This window comes from Thalia democratica, chromosome 2 (assembly GCF_965202585.1).
Source record: "Thalia democratica chromosome 2, ktThaDemo2.hap1.1, whole genome shotgun sequence".
Classification (NCBI taxonomy): Eukaryota; Metazoa; Chordata; class Thaliacea; order Salpida; family Salpidae; genus Thalia; species Thalia democratica.
The window spans coordinates 75,429,044-75,449,576 of record NC_139166.1 but is presented as its reverse complement, the minus strand read 5'-3'; the positions used below and the strand labels follow the sequence as shown (position 1 = coordinate 75,449,576).

Sequence of the window (20,533 nt, the reverse complement as noted above, 5' to 3'; positions counted from 1 at the left end):
GGTACCCCAACTTCACTTTTTTCACAGGTTGACTCATATCTTCCAAAGCTAACAAATTGTTTCCTTCCATCTAGATATGAGCTGATTAGTAAATGGATATTTCCTCTCTTACCATAACATTTCAATTTCCTCAGTAAGATATTTCTATCTACACTATCAAATGCTTTACTTAAATCCAAAAAGACTGCCCAAACTGCGTTTCCTATATCAGAATTGGACATAACCCTTTTAACAAATTCAGACAAGGCTAAATAAAATTTTTAGTGGTAAAAAACTTGAAACTATAATTCTTAGTTTGTATAAATACTCTTTACTAGTTCTTTACTCTTATTTTTGCACATTTTTTGTTCATAAGTAACACTTTAACATTGCTTAATAAAATTTTTACCATATTTCATAAAGCTTAGTCTCACTATGACTTATTTAAGTAACCAAGTTTATTTATACTATTTTTTAAATATTTTGCGTCTACAACATTTTTTCTTCAATGTTTTTTTATTATAAGTTTAGTCTTACTTCGGCTAGTTTGATTTCGTTCAAACTAATCTTTTTTTTTAAAGTGATGATCTTTTATATGTGTGTTTATTGTTCAACTATTCATTTTAAAAACCATTCAAATAATAATCTATCTTCTTATTTAGATTCTTAAGATTTACTACTCACCTTTTCATAAATTTACATAATTCAAGGAATTTTTGGCTCAAGTTCTATGAATTTATGTAAAACTTGCATAGGTCATAAATTAAAGAAAAATAAAAGGAAACATTATTACTTCTTAACTTAAACCTTACTTAAATAGGAATATTGATAATAAAAATTCATTGAAAAATATTATATTTTGCAGTAAAGCCATGATGATTTTGAATATTTTGGAGAGTTTTAAACTCAAAACTTAAAAAAAGCTATTCGAGCGCAAGTAACCCGAAAGTAAAGAATTAAAGGAAAAAATATTCCTTCATAAAAAAATTAGTTTAATTAGTAGGTAAAAAACACTTAAAAAATTCTATTTTATTTTCGAAGAAAAACTAAAACAAGTAAAAAAATAAAAGAAACGATAAAATTTTAAAGGGGCCCGACGCCCGACTTCTAAATTCAAACACAAATCTAATGGATTTTTTGTTAAATTAAAAGCAAAGGAGCGTTTTTTCTGGTATAAAAAAATCAAAGTTAGCTCTAAAGATAAGGCAAATAATTCGTTCAAAATTTTGGACATTTTTTAAAAACTCAAAAAAAGCTATTTGAGCGAAAGTAACCCTCGTGTCTTTTACTCGGCTATAATTTAAAAATAATACTCAACAATCATATAAGCCTGTTGACCGTGTTTAGCCGGTTCTTAAGCTAACAAAATACCATTAAAAAATATTTGTATTAAGTTAATTATAAAAACTTGACTTATCTAATTTTCAATCTTATTTGATGTTAACGTAATTGTACAAGACTTATTAATCATAAGTACAGTAAGAAGATTTCAAATTTTTAAGCTTAGATTAGAGTAATGGACGCTGTTATACTACTTAATTTAAACTGTTCAAGAATAAAATAGTTTAACAAGACGAACAGATAAACCAATTTTACAATTTGCTTTATAACAGTTTTTTAATTTGGACTAGGCTTAACACCATTTGATTTTATTTGAACTGATCAAGTACTTTTGTTTATTATAAGTCAGTAAAAAAACAAAGTAGTTGTTTATCATAAAAAAAAACTTCAAACTTTTTTTGCTAAATCTTAACATACATCGTTGATATATACACATGTATGGATTTAATATTGCTATTATTATTTTAATAATTTAGATGTTTATCATGTCTCGCATGAAAACTTGAGACAGAATTTTCATTTAATTTTATAAAATGTCACTTAATTTGTTAATATTTCATTTCTCTAGGTACTTCCATTTCTCACATGCACACTTATAGTTTTAATGTGCAAATTATTTATTTATTTACTTTTGAACTTTTATGCTAAGCAACCTAATATGCATTTGAATGCAAACAAGTCTTGTGCATTCCAATGAAATGCTAATGATTTGCAGCATACAAAAGTTATATTATATTCATTGATCTTTTTTTTTTTTTTTTCAAAAATTTTTTAATTTTCAAAATTATTGACTAGTTAAAGAACTTTAGAAATTGTTTGCACTTAAGAAATCAGTTAGTTGTAAACTAAGAATAAACAATTCTAAATTTAGTTAATACTAAACTAAAATTAAAATTTAGACAATACTCAACTAAAATTAAAATTTAGACAATACTAAAAGTATATTTTAAAAAAGAAGCAAATTTGTTGTTGTTAATATCATTATTGTTAAAATTATTATTTTTTTTTATCTTTTTATTCTTATTAAAAGCATAAATTTTACAATACTTATCAACATATTTATATTTATAAAAGTTTTGTTCAGTTATTCTAAAAATCACTTCTTAAAAACTGAAAATTTTTTTAATAATAGTTTATTTAACTATTAAATGTAAAATTATTTTAGCTGTTCAAGTTGAATTATTAAAGAAAATAAAAATTACCTTTTTAGCACAAAATACTTATAAAATTTTTTTGTAAAAATATTTTAGGGTATAACATTTTACATTCTTTAAAGAGGTTGTGACCTATAATTCAAGTATTCACATGTTTGTTATTAGTGTTGTTTATCTCCTTTCAAAAGTTAATTTTTAGTTATATCCTTCTTAGTTCTTATTTTAATAAAAAAGATTCATAGTACATTATTAAACACAAAGTTCAGTTAATTTTTGTTTAATTTTGTTTTCTTTCATATTAAATTTAGTTTAACTGATTGTTTCATTACTAAAGATTTAATTATTTAAATAATAAAAAAAAACTATGTGTAATAGCTCGTAAGAAACTTTATAAGCATGGGAGTGGTGTACAACTCTATAATTTAAAGGTTCCTCTTTACACCAGGTTCTTAGACCATACTTTTTGAGCGTTTTTATTTTATTGTTCAATAAACAATATATATTTAAATACACCACTACAAGAAGTAAATTTACAGTGCTTTGGGATGTTTGTTTTGTTTATAATGAATTCTGACACCAGATTGTTTTGGGTCTCTTTTGTTTTTGTTTGTTTTGTTTTGGGTGCTCTTGTATAAAGGGCAACAAGAAAAATGTAAATGTAAATGACCACAAAACTCTAAATCTATGGGAGGAGATGGTGTGGTGCCCATAGTGGACTTTGATTTCAATGGTCAATATTAGCAGTAATGTGTTAAAAAAGGTGCTAACCATTTTCAAACTTTTATTGTATTTATAAATACTTTTCAAGCTTTTTGTTTAATTTTTAATTTTTTTTTTATTGTTTTAAAGTTAGCTCAAAGTATTAATTGCAAGCAAATGGCGCGCAGCTCAATGACCAAAAGGTCTTTGTCCTTACCAATCCACTTTTTTCTTTCTAATGGAAGAGTGTTTATCATATATTATTAAAATAAATTAAGTGTTTTTGTAGTATAATTTAATTTTAATTATTTATATTTATTTATCTTTTTACTGTATAATACTTAGAGAATGTTGATGTTATTATTACAATTTATCTGTAAAAGTAAAAATGTAATTAGATTTTATTTCCTTTTTTCTCAACTATCATGTTAAATTGTATTTAAATTCTGTCGGAAGGATTATTTAAAAAATTAGAAAAAAAAAATTTTATAAAAAAAAAAACAAAAAAAAAAATTTTCTTAGTTATTTTGTTATAAAGTTTTTGTTTTTTAATTTTTTAAAATTCTGTTCCAACAGAATTTTTTAAATATTGCAAGGAACAATTCCTGAATATTGAGGTAGTTATCTCAAAAAAGTAGGAGGAGGTAGATATTTATTGATTTCTAGTTATTTGCCGTTTTAGTTTGCGCCTCCCATAATGTTCCTATTGTTGCCTCCAACTTTGACCAGCTATATCTCAAAAATTATTTTGAATTTTTAAAATCTGTAAAAAGCATCTTGTAGCGTAGTAAAAACTATATAAAATAAAATAAAAAACCAAAAAAGGGTGTTTACCCCCCTATGCCCTTATATTTTTAAGAGATTTTTTCAACAATTAAGTTAGATAGTTTTTATTCTTGTTAGTTTAATGTATATTTAAAGAAGAAGAAGGTAAAGTTAAATGGTATAAAAATACTTACTTGACCTTCAAAAAACATTAATCGTTGTATAGGGAATAGTTATACTGATGATTTTCTAATGTAAAAAAGCCAAGGCTTTTCAAACTATTTGTCATATGGCTCCTTTTTAAGAAATTACAAAACTATGGTCCTTCAACCCCAGAATATCTAGTGTAAGTTTAAAAGCAACCTTTATAAACACCTAAGACCTTTTTTTCTTTGCTTTACCATCAACTCCAGAATATCTAGTGTAACTGTAAGTTTCAATTTATGACCCTATGCCCCCCCCCCCCTAAATTTCTGTCATGGCTCCCAAGGGGGACACTTAACCTACTTTGGGAAACCCTATAACCCTAAAACCCTATAATATAACTATATTTAACTATACTACAAACTAGTGAGCAAAAATTGAGTTTTAATTAGTTTAAACTTAGTTTAATCTTAAAATTACAAATTTTACATATGCCCTTTTTCTAATTTATCACCATTTATACCAATAGCTTTTATTTTATTTTTTTTTTTTGCATACTTATCATATTATTAAATATAAAACTTGAATTTAAAATAAATTTTAATCTAATAATAAAATAATTTTTAAGTTTTTCTGAAGAGCTTACAACATTTACATAAACCAAAGAAAAGTTTTTTTTTGATTTAGTTATTTGTTTTACATTACTTACAAGTTGCTTTTAAGCATACTTCAAAAATCAAAGTTACTTTTAAACTTTATGCAAGCAATGATAGATATTAGAAAATGTTAATATTAAAAAAACTAAAAAGGGCAACTACTAAATGTTATTTTTTATGTTTTTTGAGTAATTGTTTTTAAACTTTTGTAGTTTAGTTTATAAAAAAGTTCTATACTTTTCTGAAAAATGTATTTTGCTAACAAATAAAATTATTTTCTATTTTTGTCATAGTTTTAATTGATAAAAAAGTTTAACAAGGTGTTCTAAATGTTATAATTAAAATTTTTAAAAAAATTATGTAGATTGATAACAATATTAAGGAGAAAATAGATTCTTGTAGAATTAAAAACTATATGTAAAAAATTCATAAAAAAAAATCCTCCATTTCTTTAAATCAGAAACTTTTTTATTTTTGTTTTTTTAAGTTCACTTTTTTTATATGTTGATCTTATTAGTTTTTATTTTTATTTAGCATGCAGTTGCTTTTTATCATTTTGTAAAATTCAAATAAGTTTTTGAGATATATACAAAATTCTGTAGAATAGGTTCTAAATAGGACTAAAGTAAAAAGACAAACAAAGACTATTCCAATAAATTTTTTTTCTCCTAAAGTTTTTAAGTAATTCCAAGACTTTTTCAGTTAAATCTTAACTTAGTAATAAACAGTCCAATTGTAGTATATTTTCTTAAAGTCATAAAGTTCTTAAATTTAATTTTTTTTAAGATAGTGCAATAAATTTCTTTCTTTTATAAGAAGAAACATTTCCTGAAAAATTTAGATTTAAAAATGAAGATGAGGATAAGGTAGATTTTTGATAAATTTTTAAAAATTCTAAGAAAATTTGCATTGAAAAGTATCCCATCCATACGTTTATGTTGCAAAGTTTTAAGCAACTATATCTTGAAAGTTTATAGGTATGGCCATAGGGGGTCCAACACTTTCTTTCCAAAAATTAACTTTGGCTTTTATATGAAAGCTTAAAGTACAAACTACAAGCCAGTTTTTATAGAATTCAAAAATATTGTTTAAATTTTGAGATATTTTATATTTTGTAAAAAGTTTCAGGGTCAGTTTTCTCAAAAATTTAAAAAATTACTAAAAATCTATCTCCTTATGAATTTTAGTAATTTAAAAATATAAAAATTTTATGACTAAAATTTAAAAAAAAAAGTTTTAAAAAATATATATATATTGTACTTAAAACTTTATTAAGTCCAAAGTGACATTTTTTTATTGTTTAAAGATTAGACTGTGAAAGTTTGAAGAAGATTGTTTGAAAAATGTAGAAGGAGATAGATTTTAGACAAAATAGTCTTTTTTTAGCTGTTTTGCTTTTCCCTTCCTATAGGTAACCTATTATGTGGCCGACTTTGACTGGGCATATCTTAAAAAATAATTCAAATTTTTAAAAACAATAAATATCATCTTAAAGCTAGAAAAAACTATATAAAATAAGTTCAACTTGTAAAAAACATGGCTTACCCCCCTCCTTTAGCCTTATGTTTTATTAAGTGAAAAGTAACTTATAGTATATAATGACCAGAGTTAGTTTTTTTAATTAATGTCAGATGCCCTCTGAGCAAACATAAAATATATTTTAGTTTTAACTTAACAAATTTGAAAAAAAAGCTACCATAGTTTAACACAATATTTTTTTTTGTTTTTTAGCTTTTTAATTTTATAATTATAGGTATTAGTTCAATAAAAAATATTAATTTTTTCTTATAATATTTTCAGCTTTATCACAATAAATGAAATGGTAGACAAGAAAAAAGAGTGCAGGCAGGAATTTGGAGGGCCGATTGGATGTTTCCTGACAATGACAGCGCTTCCTGTCATATTTATAACTCTCATATACGTCACTGTTGACTTGAAAAGTCAGTATAACGAAGTTAGTTGTGTAAATGAGTTTAATGTTTGTGTCAAGGTTGAAAAAAATGTGTAGTTGTAATGAATGTCTTTGATTGTTAATGTAAATAAGTTTTGATATATAATTAGTTGTTTGTATATTCAAATTATTAAACCTATTGCATTTCTAGGATTGATGTTTCATAGTATAACTAAATAGTTTTTATTCAAATAAAAATACTAAATAAATATTTGAGTTGGTCACTTAATGATTATATATTTGCAAACATATTACTTGTGTATGTATTTTTTTTTAAATTTCATAGTTATTTGTTTTTTATCTTGACAATTAGTTTAGTTCAGTTTATATTTTTTAGTTTTATAAAGTATTCTCATTTCAATTTTTAAAAATATTTTTTTGATAATATTTAGAGATGATTAAAATATACTTGTATATGTTATTATTAGTTTGCTGGATTTTGTTATTATGATTTATGTGTTTTTATCTCATAAAATAACATGATCATAGTTTAAAAATCATAGTTTGTTTTTGTTTAGTAAATGATTCAAAACAAAAAAACATTTTGGAGTTTTAAGGAACAGTTAAAGTATTTTGGAATATTTTTTAGAAGGAATTACTAAACTATGTTAATCTAAAAATTAAAATAGTTGTAAAAAATATTTTTTTAGGTTAATGATTTTTTTTCTCCAGCCTTTTTTTAGGCTTTTTAATGTTAAGATTTCAATCAAAAGTTGTAGAATGATTTAAAAAAACCTAATAGGGGATTAAGTTTTTTAGTATGAATTAATATAAGCTTTTGAAGGAAACTATTATTTTTTAAACTTCATGCAAACTACTTTGTAAAGAGTGTAAATATCTTAATTAACTTATAGTCAGCTTCATAAAAAGTTATCAACACAAATTTATAGACCACACTTTTACATTGCTAACCACAGTGGAAAGTTGAGAATTTACTAAATGAGTATCTACTTTTTTTTCTAATTTCTACGCTAGAGGTTTGAAATGTTCATAAAATAGATTAAGATGTTTCAGGGTTAGAATTAAAAGAAAAAAACAAAAAAATAGTTTTGATTTTTAATTTTTTTTAGTAATTCTGAAAAGCTTGATGTAAGCACTCAAAAAGATAGATTAAAAGATAAAAGATTTTAGTAAACTAATATTTTTTGTCTTCTTTTTAAAACCTATTGTACTCACAGACGTTTACAGTGCTTATTCACTTATCCGGACACGCTGGGCAAGATTTTTCTGTAAACATGTCCGGATAACTAAAAATCCGGATAAGTAGAAAAAATAAATTTTTCAATTTAATAGTATAGCTGCTGCATATAATGCAATGCATAATAAAAGTGTTATGGTAAAAACAAATACATAGTAATTGAGAGTAAGATGTAGTAAAATGATAATTAATAATAGCCAAAATTTAGGTTAACTAATGTATTTTATTTAAGGTAGAAAAAAAACGTACTTACTAACACTCTGAAAATATATACGTTTTTGATGGTCAAGCAAGTAAAATTCATCATTTGTAATTCCACCTGCCCTAACTATTAATTTTGATGACAAATTAATTTTTTTTAACTGTAAATATAAATTAAATTTATCTTTAAAATCAAAAAAACAATGTAAACCTATCTCTCTCTCAAAAAAGAAAACTTAAAAAAAAAACAGACATAAAAAAAAAACGAAAAAATTTGACTAAGTTTAAAGTCAATTTGACGGAAACATGTCACTCCTAACAAACTAGTTTTTATTGGAAGTATTATTAAAAAAAAAAAAAGATGTTTGTTTTATATTTATATTTTGTTCACGTTTTCAGCAAAAAACTCTGGCTGAAACTGATAATAAGCTAAAAATAATCTAATAAGTTAACTCAATTTTTGATAACTAAACTAGTTTTAAAAAAAGATAGAATGTAATCTTTAGTAGTATAATAACTCATAATAATTAACAAAATTGTTGAATTCATAAAATCACTTAAAATTTTCTTAAACCATTAAAACTTAAATATTTGTATCATATCAAAATGTTAGTGTTTAATATTGAATAATTTTTGAATTTTCTACCGACCGAAACTGTCCGGATAAGTGAGCGTCCGTATAAGTGAATAAGCACTGTACCACAATATCTCAAAGTTTATTCAAAGTTTTGCTAAGCTGTGAAAAGTTTCTGATTGCCTAGATGAAACTCAACAAATAAAAATCAACCTGTAAAACAACATGGTGAACCCATGGCCTTTGCCAGTTACGTGTCTGAAAGTAGCATTCAATTTAATGTTGATATAAAACAGTTAAATCTAATATACGAATATATGATATGAAAACACCAATGTAACCATTTATGGCAAAATATTGTTTTAACAGTTTGAATTGGAAGACTTTTGTGAGGAAGTGGTGTCATCGGTAACAGACTTGCAAGTTTGGAAGTTCCTGATTGGTTACTTTTTGTTAGTTGCTTTTGTGTACGCGCTTCCCGCCTCCACCCACGATGGACCTCCAGTGACCACCAGCGGCAAAATACTCAAGTACAAAGTTTCTGGTTTGTTTATTTTATGTGTATTAGTTAAATAGGATGTTAGTTTCAGCTTAACTTTTGATATAGTTGACACTGAAATAAAAGGTGCAAAAAACACAATTACAAGTTTTGTGGTTTGTTTTTTAAATCATGTTGAAAAATAACCTTTTTTTATTGTTTTACTTTATTTTAATAAATGAATTATCTATAAAGATAACAATAGATAACAAATTAAAATACAATTATAATCTACATATGTAAAGTTTCTAATGATAGTTTTACTACTTCTAAATAATTTGCAGTTTTTTATTTTACTTTTTGAATGTACATATTTTTACTGCAAGTTTAAACTTAAACTTCTTCTTTGTTTTGGAGATTTATGTTATTTACTTGTCTTTCATATAGTTCCACATTAAATTATTATAAGATAAAAATAAACAATAGCAGAATCTTTATAATTACATTACTTGAAAATGTCTTATTAAATTTTAGTACAACTAACACATGTCATAAGATTTTTGATAAAAAAAACTTTTTAAAACTGTTGTTTTTTAATATTTTGCTAATTTTTAACTATTTTACTAAATATAAGTTAATTTTAAGTTATTGTTTATAGTTTTATAACTGACTTTAAAACTAAAAGAACATAGCAATTGAAAAAAATACAGAATTGGCTAAGCTTTTACATTTACAAGCTATAGAGTTATTATTTTTATGTATCTATTTTGTTCTGTCATTTTTTTAGTTAAGTTGTAATCAAAAGAAAGATAAAACATTTTCAACAAATTGAATTTTTACATTTTATTAAAATAAAATATTTTTTAACAAAAAAAGTTCATATTTATCAATATTAAGTTGCAAAATTTAGTTTTGGTGAAAAATACAATTTAACCAATCTCAAGGACTCAAAATTTTACAGCAAAATCAACACTGGCAATTTTCACTGCCATATACTTTGGTATGTACAAGTATCACGAGGGCAAAGGAAATCTTATAAATGAGTTTGTACATGACAATTATGTAAAACTTCTCGTCAATTCAACCATAATCGCATACATCGGGCAGATTTTCTTCTTTATCAGAGTTTGTTTGTAAAGTATTAAAATGAGTCATATAATAGTTTTATAGTGGTTTATTTTCGTAGTCTTGTTTTTGATTACTTAGGCAGTAGTTTGTTAATTATGTTTATATGGTAGAACATTTTATAATAGACTTTCAGAATTTTGTTTCTTGTTATGAAATACTAAAACACTTTTTGTAATAAAAACAATAACAAAAATTAAGTTAAAGTAAACTTTTGGTTATTTCAGTTTTAAAATACAATTTTAAATTGCTATTATAGAAACTACTGATAATGTTTTACACGTTAAACAGTATTTTCATAGAAGTACAATAAAATTAACTAGCATCTTAATAAAGACTAACAAAAGTAATACTAAATGAATCATAGAATAAATAAACTTCAATGCAATAAATCTTTAATTTGTCAAGTTACATAACAACTGAGTCATGTAAAAGTTTCACAGAATTTAAAGAAATTAAAACAACAAACATTATAATACATAAACGTTTTACTATGTTCTTCTCAGTCGTACAACATAAGCGACGAGGAAAGAAACCCGTATGCGACCACCGGCAACGTTGTGTACGACAGCTTCATGGGTTACGAGTTGCACCCGAGGCTGACCGAACTGTTCGACATGAAGCTCTACCTCTACAGATACTCCATGCTCGGATGGGTTAGCAGTTGATTGCAGTAATGTTTGCGTGTAAAAATTTGATTAATATGGTTCGTTAAGGCCATAGGGGGGGGGGGGGGTCCGACTTTTTTTTTTACAAAAAATAACTTTGCATTTTATATGAAAGCTTTAAATACAAACTACAAGCCTGTTTTTATAGAATTCAAAAATATAATTTAACTTTTGAGATATTTTATTTTTTGTAAAAAGTTTCCGATACAAACGTATGGACCGCAAATTTTTCGGGGTCAATTTTCTCGGAAATTTAAAAATTCACTAAAAACCTATCTCCTCCTTCATTTTTTGACCTAGAGACTTCAAATTTTCAGGAAATGTTCCTTTTAATATTTTGAAGAATCTGAATGTTGGAATTTTTGAAATTTTGAAAAATAAAAATTTTATCCACAAAAAACTAAAAAAAAGGTTAGTTTTTTGACAATAATTTTTTTTTACTCAAAATTAAAAAAATTCCTACAATAGATCTCTTTAAAGTTTAATGATACACAATCTGTAAAAATTTGAGAAAGATTACTCAAAAAATGAAGGAGGAGATAGATTTTTAGTGAAATAGTCTTTTTTTGCATTTTTAGTTTTCGCCTTCCATAAGGAACCTATTGAACGCCCTTTCTTTAATCGCTTATATCTCAAAAGTTACTTTGAGTTTTTTTAAGCGGTTAAAAGTGTCTGATAGCTCAGATTAAATTCTACAAAATAAGATCAAGTTGTAAAAAACAAAGTGGACCCCCCCCTATGGCCTTAATTATTTTGTTGCTTTTTAAGTTGTTGTTTTGAAAAAGCTTTGGAGTGTCTAAAAGTTTAATGTTTTGAGGAAATTTCAAACAAAAGGTGTCATTAATTAAGTTTTTTCTCAGTTTTTCATGTAAATGATCAAAATTATAACCAAAAATTATATACTTTTATTCCTAAAAGTGTGAAAACCGTTTTTATTATATGTTAAATCTCCAAATTAAAAAAAAAAAATTCTAATACAATTTTTCTACAGTTTTCAAAATCACATTATTTAAAAAGTCAAATAATAGGTCTGATTTAATAAAAGTTACAGAAAGTCAAAATTTTTGTTTGTGTCAATGTTTTGATATAGTTAAATGCATAAGACCATTTTATAAAACAAAAAGATCACTTAAAAACACTAAATATTCTGACCGCCATCCTAACCTAGTTTTCATCACAGGTGTTCGTATCGGTGGTGAACTTGATGTACAAGTTTGACCAGCAGTCGGATGACATATCAACGTTCCTGCTCGGAAACATCAGCCTCACTGTGATGGTTCTGTCGCATGTGGTGTACTGCTACTGCGTTTACTTTGGAGATGAGGTTTGATTTTTGATAAGTACAAAAAGTGTGCACATAAAAAAAAATGTTGTACCTTAAAAGTGATTTGTTTTCAGTTTTTTCATGAAAGATGCAAATAAAAAGGTTTAGGGTTGGTCTGCTTCATTATCTAACAATTATCATACCATTTACTTGTATAAATTATACAAGCCTTTTTTTAAATTCTTATACTAATTTATACTTTTATTTTCTCAAAAATACTTGAGTAGAGCAGTTAGTAGTTGAAATTTAAAATTATAAAAAGCTACAATTATGCGTGTTTTTCATCTTTGCAACTTTTTTATACACATTAAGGGCACAGAGGGGTCCACCTTGATTTATACAAGTTGCTCTTATTTTATAGAGTTTTATCTGAGCTATCAGAAATTTTTAACCGCTTGAAAAAATTCAAAGTAATTTTTGAGATATAAGCGATCAAAGTCAGTGACTTTAATAGGTTCCTAATGGAAGGCGCAAACTAAAAACGCGAAAAAAGACTATTTTACTAAAAATCTAGCTCCTCCTTTATTTTTTAAGCAATATTCTTTAAATTTTTACAGAAAGTGTATTATTAAATTTTAAAAAGAATTGAAAGCCAGAATTTTTTAAATTTTGAAAAATAAAGTCTTTATTGAAAAAAAACCACCTATTTTTTTTTATTTTTTATCAAATTTTCTTTTTTTTAATATTTTCAAAATTTCAACATTCAAAGTCTTTTAAACTTTAAAATGAACGTTTCCTGAAATTTTAAGGTCTCTAGCTCAAAAAATGAAGGAGAAGATAAATTTTTAGTGACTTTTTAAATTTCCGAGAAAATTGACCCAGAAAAATTTGCGGTCCGTACGTTTGTATTGGAAATTTTATATAAAAACTACAATACCTCAAAAATTTAATAATATTTTTTAATTATATAAAAACTTGCTTGTAGTTTGTACTTCAAGCTTTAAAATAAGATCCAATGTTATTTTTAGTAAAAAAATGTCGGACAACCCTATGCCCTTAAATTTTAATTACTTAAATGTCTGTATTTTGTAATTAAATTTTATCATGAACTGCAACTTTATTTTTACATATTTACATAATTTTTATTAAGTAAATATTTTATTTCGACAATATTGGATAGTATGTTATTTGTTTTAAATTATTTGTAGTTTAGTACATTATTACTAATTGGTTTTCACATTGATATAGGTTACAGTTTGAAAATACTCTTTGTTTGAGTTAAAAAATTATCAGTGTTTGTAAGCTCATTTGATATGTTGATTAAAATAAAAAAAATAATTTTTTTGAATTTCAATGTTACAAATAAACTAAAAGTTAGTTTTTCCCAGAATTTATAAAGTTTTTTTCTAATTAAGTGCGAGGAATTTAAAAAAAAAAACAAGTCAAAGTTAATATTTCTTACACATTGCTTTTATTAAATTGCTACAAGTTTAACTGAAAATTTAAAACCACTTTTTGCGGTTAACAAAAACAACTGTGATCTAATTAGAGTACAGTGAACATTTAAAATTTCAATAATTTACATTTAATTAAACAGCTGTTGTATTTTAATATATATTAATTTTAATAGTTTGTAAATAGTAAAAGATAGATCTTTAAATATTATTGTTTATAAAATACTGAGATAATAAAAATGTATAACTTGTGATTATTCTATGAAAAGTTGTATATATAACTCAGTTTTTATCTGTAAATCTGCTACACTTGTATTTGTTTTTTTTTCTGGAATTTTCAAACATTTCATATCAAAGTTTCTGAACTGTATAAAAATATTTCAACCAGTATTTTTTGGAAAACATTAAATTTAAACAAAGTTCAAGACATTTCGCTAAGTCTTTGTGGTGAAGTTTTGTTTTTGTCATAACAATACAAAGATTTTTATACCTAGATAAACTTATTTTATACATCAAAATTAAGCACAGTATATTTGAACAAAGTTCATAACAAAGACATGATATTTTTATAAGTTTTTGTGGTCAACTTTTGTTACGTTTATGTTGTTAAGTTTTGTTTTTGTTTCTTAACGCTTGTCGCTTCAGGGTAATTATTCATAAAATCAGTTTGTTTTGCATTGCAAGTCACATTTAAAATTGATTTTAATTTGAAGTTTTACCTAAATTATACTTTTTGTTTATTCAAATACTTTGTTTGAATCTTAAATATGTAAACTTTTTGTTTGATCTTAAAAACAGTTTGTTAAAATAAAAACCGTCGATGACTCATTTTAGTTGTCACTGTATTTTTATTTAAATATTTTAATAATATTACTCTCCTTGTTTTTCTTAAAAAAAATAAAAATAAAAAATGTCAATTATACTTGATGCTAGATTAAAAGTTTGTGCTTAAAATATATTTTTATTTGAATTTTTTTAGTGTCACTGACTGTCTTTCTATTTATTTTATTAAATAAAAGCTTTAAAACTTTATCAATTGTTTTATTTAGTTTAAAAACAAAACTTGTTAACTTGTTTAAAAATGTTCAAATAGAAAAATAATTAAAATATTCTATTTGAATAAGATTTTTTATTTAAACACTGACGAGGTCTTTGACCGAAACTTAGTTTGCATAATAAAGTCTTGATAGAATAAATATATTATATCTCCTCTAGTAGTTGAGATTTCTTTATATGTTTTCTAAAAACAAAAACTAAATAATTATAGAAAAATATTTTAAAACTGTCATTTATAACTAGAACTTTACACCATATTTAATTTTTGTTAAGAGAAAAATAACTTTATAGTTGATAATCTTCTGAGTTTTTACTTGTATTTATTTATACAAACTAAATTTGATATTATATGCCTTTGACTCTATAAATACTTATTCTTATACAAACAGAAACTAATTTTATTTCCTTGTAAAACAATAAAATTATTTGTTAAGAAAATACCTTGAATTTTGCTTATGAAAATTCTCAACTCCTAACCCCTTTTAGTAGAAGAAAATAATTGAAAATCTCTTAAAACAATTGTACTCAGCCTTAAGGCATCTCTTAGAACACTTTTACGCTCTATCAACTTTCTTAATTTTTACTAAAGCCGCCTTTTCAACAAAGTGTATTCTTTAAACAAGTAAAATGCAATCAAGTTAAAAATTTGTCTCCTTACAAGTAACTCACTCTGGTAAGATCATTTTGGAAAGTTAAACTAAGTTTGAATACATGCATTTTGAAACTACTTTTTGTACAGAAATCATGTTGAGACCATGCTTCAAAGATTCATTGATTTTTTATTCAAACTTAAATGCGACAAAAGTTATTCACCCCTCATCACAAACCATCTCTTTATAATCACATCTTTACATAAAGCATATCGTTTTGGCATTGATCAGCTTTTTTGTAAACCGGGAACAAAATCGGAAAAATATTGAAAATCTAATCGAGTTAACACTTATACGTTTTGTTCAGAAGACACGTGTCATGATGTTAGTCAAAGTTGATCTGTAATAAACTTAAGCAGCAACTTCTCAAATGTAATTGTTACTGTTTTTTAAATTAACTTATTTAAAAACAACACAACAGAAATAATTTTATTTAATCATCAATATATTTCCAAACCAACTTTCAGAAATCGTGCAAACAACAACAAAATAAATAAACACTTTTTTATTTATTAATATAATATTAAACACAGAAATCGTGCCCGCACATGTTCGACATCAAGTACGAGGGACTGGGGTTCGCGCAGACGTACGGTGAGGTCGCCATCGTTCCCTTCATATACACTCTGCCCTGCTACCTGTGCGCCAACTACCCCGATGCCGGCAGCTACTATGACGTCAGAGTGGTCGTTGCGACCGTCACGCTCGGTTCGTTTGAGTTGATGTTGTCAAGTTTCAGGTGTCAGAAACTTTTTACGATTTTAGAAAATCCAAAGTAATTTTTGAAATATGAGCGATCACAGCATGTGAGCTCAATGAGTTGTTAATGGAAAATACAAACCAATTGAATAAGAATCTGTTGTCCTAACTAGTTTGTTGAATCTAACTTCTTTGAATTTTACGATTAGTAATCACTAAGATTTAAACGTTTCACTTGGATATTTTTTTAATTTGAAAAAACAAATTAAGAACCTTAAATTATAAACCTTTAACTTGTTAAAAAAATAAATTGTTTAATAAGTTAAATACTTACACTAACATCAAAAAAAAAAGCCAGAACTAAAACAAGTTAACGAAAATAGTTGTTGTTACTTTTTGTCATTAAAATTTGTTTGAAAAATAATTAAAATTAAGTGGTTTTGATTTGTACAAGCATATGTTAAATTACATACTGTATTTATTAGTTGTTTACTTCTGGTAAAGGTTGCAAATTTTAAAATATTTTGAAAGCAAATTTTAGTACTACATTAGATAGATGCTATTCAAATTTATTAACAATTAAAAAAAAGTAGTATGTATAATACATATATAAATTTTTTAACTTTGAAAAATTTTGGTCAGTTATAATTTATTTTCTTATAACTATTTACAATTATTAGAAATTTTTCTAACAAATTGAATACATTTAACAGTTGTTTCCTTCTACATAAATGCCCAAGCTAACCACCAAAAAACACAATTTAGAGTAAAAGGGTGGAAAAACTGTTAGTTATTTTGTATAATATCTAACAAAATAATTTCATATATAACTAACATTATTTTTTTATATTTCAAACTTTTATACTATAAAATGGTTAAATCTACTTTAGCATTAAAACAGGTTTAATTAACTGGTATAAAGAAAATAGTTGTAATATTTTTTTAAATGTGTACGTATTTTGAAATAGACACATATAGCTTTGGTTTTTGTAATTTCTGTAGTTGTTTTAGAAAAAAAAAATTGAAGTAAAGTCCGTGCACTGCTAAACTACTCTTTAAAAATTTGTGGTAGTTGCAGGGTTGCCGTAAAACCTGGAAAAACCTGGAATTTTGAACAAAAATATGGAAAAACCTGGTATTTTAAACAATTTTTACATGTTAAGTAGTAAAATTTCGATTTGACACTAAAGATTTATCGTACAGATAAAATAACTTGTGATCATCAAAAAATTTTTTAATTAAAAACCACATTTAGAGTAGCTTTAAAGTATCTCTTATACTAAGTATCAAAGTTTTTATACTATTTAACACAGTTTTTTACCTTAACTTTATTTTTAACTAAAGATAGACCAAAAAACAGGTACTTTTAAAAACCTGGAGGAAATTTTGAAAACCTGGAGAAAATGTTACAAAAACCAGTGGCAACCCTTTAGTTGTTTTTTATTAGAATATTAAAAGTGTTTATACCACTGCTAATTTATAATTTACTATTTGTTTCTGGTTAAATAAGCACTTCTATAAAATAAGCATGTAGCAAAAAAGTAGTTTACATAACATAATAAGAAAAAAAAAGCATATATCGAAAACAGTGTGCAAATAAGTATATTAAGACTAAGTTCTAATAGCCTTAATTATTTTATACAATTATAATTACTATATATAATATTTTCACAACTTTAAGAGTTCTAACAACTATACTGCCAAGCAAAAAAAAAACTTCAATTTACACATTAGTTTACCTAAAACTCAAGATAAATAAGCAACCTGAATAAGCATATTTGTTTATAAAAATATTTTATTGAAGTAATAGTTTATGACGTCGCAAACAGACCCGGTCGATGACGTGATAAAGCCGATGACGTCAGATCCGGAAAGAGCGTATTATTGCGGCGGGTGGTGGGGATTCTCGCGTCATCCCAATTACTTGGGTGAGATTATGACGTCATTCGGGTGGAGCTTGCTCGCTGGTGAGAGTTTTTGTTTTTAAATGTTTATTTAACATGTGTGGAATTGTTTTGTTGTAGAAATGGATACATATTAAAGTAAAGTTAATTAAAAAGTGTTTATATAAACTTAAAAATTTCTTCATATGAGTTTAACATGTATAATTTTACGAATGAACAACATTTGATTTTTTTGTCAACAGTTTTACTTAATTTGGTCTCTTTGTTTATTTTTAATAATTAAAATATTAATTTCACCTTTTTTTAGCTTCTGTAGTTAACTTTATTCAAAATATTTACAAATGCATAATATGAGATTTTTTATTGTCTTTTAGTTGTTTAAGAGACTACTGTTATGTTTATAAAGTTTGTAAACTTCTTGTGTTTGATAACGTGTTTTTTTAAATGTTCTTATTACTGCAATTTCCTTCGATAAAAAAAGTCATTACAGAGCCATAGATAACTCGCCTTATGCAGTAAGCTTATAATATGTTTTTAGCTCAGTGATATTAAACAGTCCGTTTCTTGTAAACTTGCTTCAAACAAAAACCCAGTTTCAAACAAAGTGAACTTTCAAAATATTTCTCCAGGCTTCACCCACCCGCTCACATGGTTCTACCCGGTCTTCCTGGTGTCCATCCTCGTCCCGAGGATTGAGAGGTTGGAGGAGAGGAGCAAGTTGAAGTTTGAAAGCGTGGACGAGTGGAGGAGGTACGAGCGGAGAGTCCCCTACAAGGTTGTCCCCTACTTGTACTGAAATGTACGAGCGTTTATTACAAGGTTGTCACCCTACTTTTTGTTACGAGTGGCCGTTCATCCGAAATTTGAACACAAAAAACATGTTTTGATTTTAATTATATATTAATCATTAAACATTTATTCATAATTTTTGTTTGTGCAGTGTATTTACAAATATCATTACTTTTTTTTATACTGTTAACAATTTAATATTTACTAATTGAGATTACTTTGCTTTTTGTGATTTGATTGCTTTATGAAATAAACTATTTACAATCAATTTTATTTGTCGTCAACCGTAGTATTATGTATAGAATTTTGGCAGTAGAGTTCTGTTATTTGTAATTTTGCTTAGTAACCTAAAGCAAAATTAGCCTTAAAACTAGTTTTTTCTTCAGTTTTTTAAAATTGTAGATTGTGATTTTCAAGTATCTGTTATCTCATTTTAAATAGCTTATAGAACATTTTTAATTTGTAACTATTTATGGTTTCGATTAACATATGATTTTTTCAATTTTAAAGTATCCTGAATTGCATATTGAAACTGTTGCAAGAAAAGAGTTCAAATTAAAAATGATTAATTGATAAACTTTAAAGAAGAAGTCGGTAAAATTATACTAGTTTGCTAATAAACTAAATGATTGCAAAAGCCTATGTTAAAACTTTTGTTTAATGAACATAAGTTGTAGTGATGTTTAGTGTTTAAAAACCTTACTATAATTGCAATCATCGTTAGTAACTACTTATTAATTAAAACAAATTTTTGTTTTATAATCTAAAATAGATATCTAAAAAACTATTTTGTATAGATAAATTAATAACTTGATTGTACAATTTTTTTTGTTTCAACAATATATACTTTTTACTATATTCATATTTATACAATTAAAAGACAATAATGAAGTACCCTTAACTATATTATAGCTTGCAACTATTATGTTGCTTTTATAATGATTTTATTGAGATTCTAGCTTTATAAGTAAAATTTGTAATAAACGTTTTGTCAAATATTAAAAAAAAGAAGTATCAATTATATTTGATGTTATTAACAGATTTAAGTTAAAAATTTTATCTAACTAAACAATGACTGCATTAAATGATTTTGTACAGAAAAAAAAATGTTTTAAATGTTTATTGTACTATCCTGCTTAAATATAGAAATAATCCTTTTATGGAAATAAATTAGGAAATATGAAGTTTAACAGAATAATTTAAATTACAACTCCGGCCTGTTTGAATTATTCCGAATTGTTTAAATATCTTTTTTAATTCAAGTTTAATTAGTTTTTGTCAAATTCAGGCTTTAGTAGAAACTACTAAGTCTTATGCCAGCTAATTTTTGTTTGGTTCTAGATACAAAACAACTTTGTAAAATTCTGGAGTAATGTTCAAGGCCCTTACAAGCAATAATAACAAACTAAACAGTATCCTTTCTTTATTACACTAACACATTTTTCTGTGTGCTAATATCTTAACACTTTTTAACGGAGCTATAAAAATCAAGAAATTACTGCTAATTCTAATAAAATTCAAACCAGGCCGCATTTTTACCCTTTGCGGACCGCATCTGTGTTATATTGAAAATATTTCTGGCCGCAATTTTAACTTAATGGGTCAGAGTTTGCCGACACCTGGTTTAAATACCTCTTCAGATTTTTATTTATGTATTAATGCCATGTAGACAAAAAATGCTTCAGTCCGAACATGTGTGGCCGACTACTTTGTTTAAAATGCTTAACTATTAAGTTTAAGTACTTACGCATGATAAACAGTATTCTTACCAGTTATTATTTCAA

At 25.3% G+C, this 20,533-nt stretch overlaps 1 protein-coding gene across 1 annotated transcript; it reads left to right on the top strand.

Annotated features, from left to right (window-relative positions):
- Nucleotides 1-3,142: 3,142 nt before the first annotated feature.
- LOC145829753 (delta(14)-sterol reductase LBR-like) lies at nt 3,143-19,022 on the top strand. Its single transcript, XM_082937622.1, has 10 exons — nt 3,143-3,234; nt 6,539-6,692; nt 9,032-9,206; nt 10,102-10,265; nt 10,772-10,921; nt 12,114-12,257; nt 15,891-16,065; nt 16,770-16,841; nt 17,886-18,023; nt 18,590-19,022. The coding sequence occupies exons 2-10, from the start codon at nt 6,558-6,560 to the stop codon at nt 18,754-18,756; spliced, it is 1,320 nt and encodes a 439-aa protein (XP_082793748.1). The 5' UTR covers nt 3,143-3,234; nt 6,539-6,557; the 3' UTR covers nt 18,757-19,022.
- Nucleotides 19,023-20,533: the final 1,511 nt, after the last annotated feature.

Bases quoted from the DNA above. Each gene is read 5' to 3' on its own strand.
- LOC145829753 (XM_082937622.1), top strand. From the start codon at position 6,558: ATGGTAGACAAGAAAAAAGAGTGCAGGCAGGAATTTGGAGGGCCGATT. The intron at 12,258-15,890 runs GTTTGATTTTTG...TATTAAACACAG, and splicing joins GCGTTTACTTTGGAGATGAG to AAATCGTGCCCGCACATGTT. The intron at 16,066-16,769 runs GTTCGTTTGAGT...TACATTTAACAG, and splicing joins CGTTGCGACCGTCACGCTCG to TTGTTTCCTTCTACATAAAT.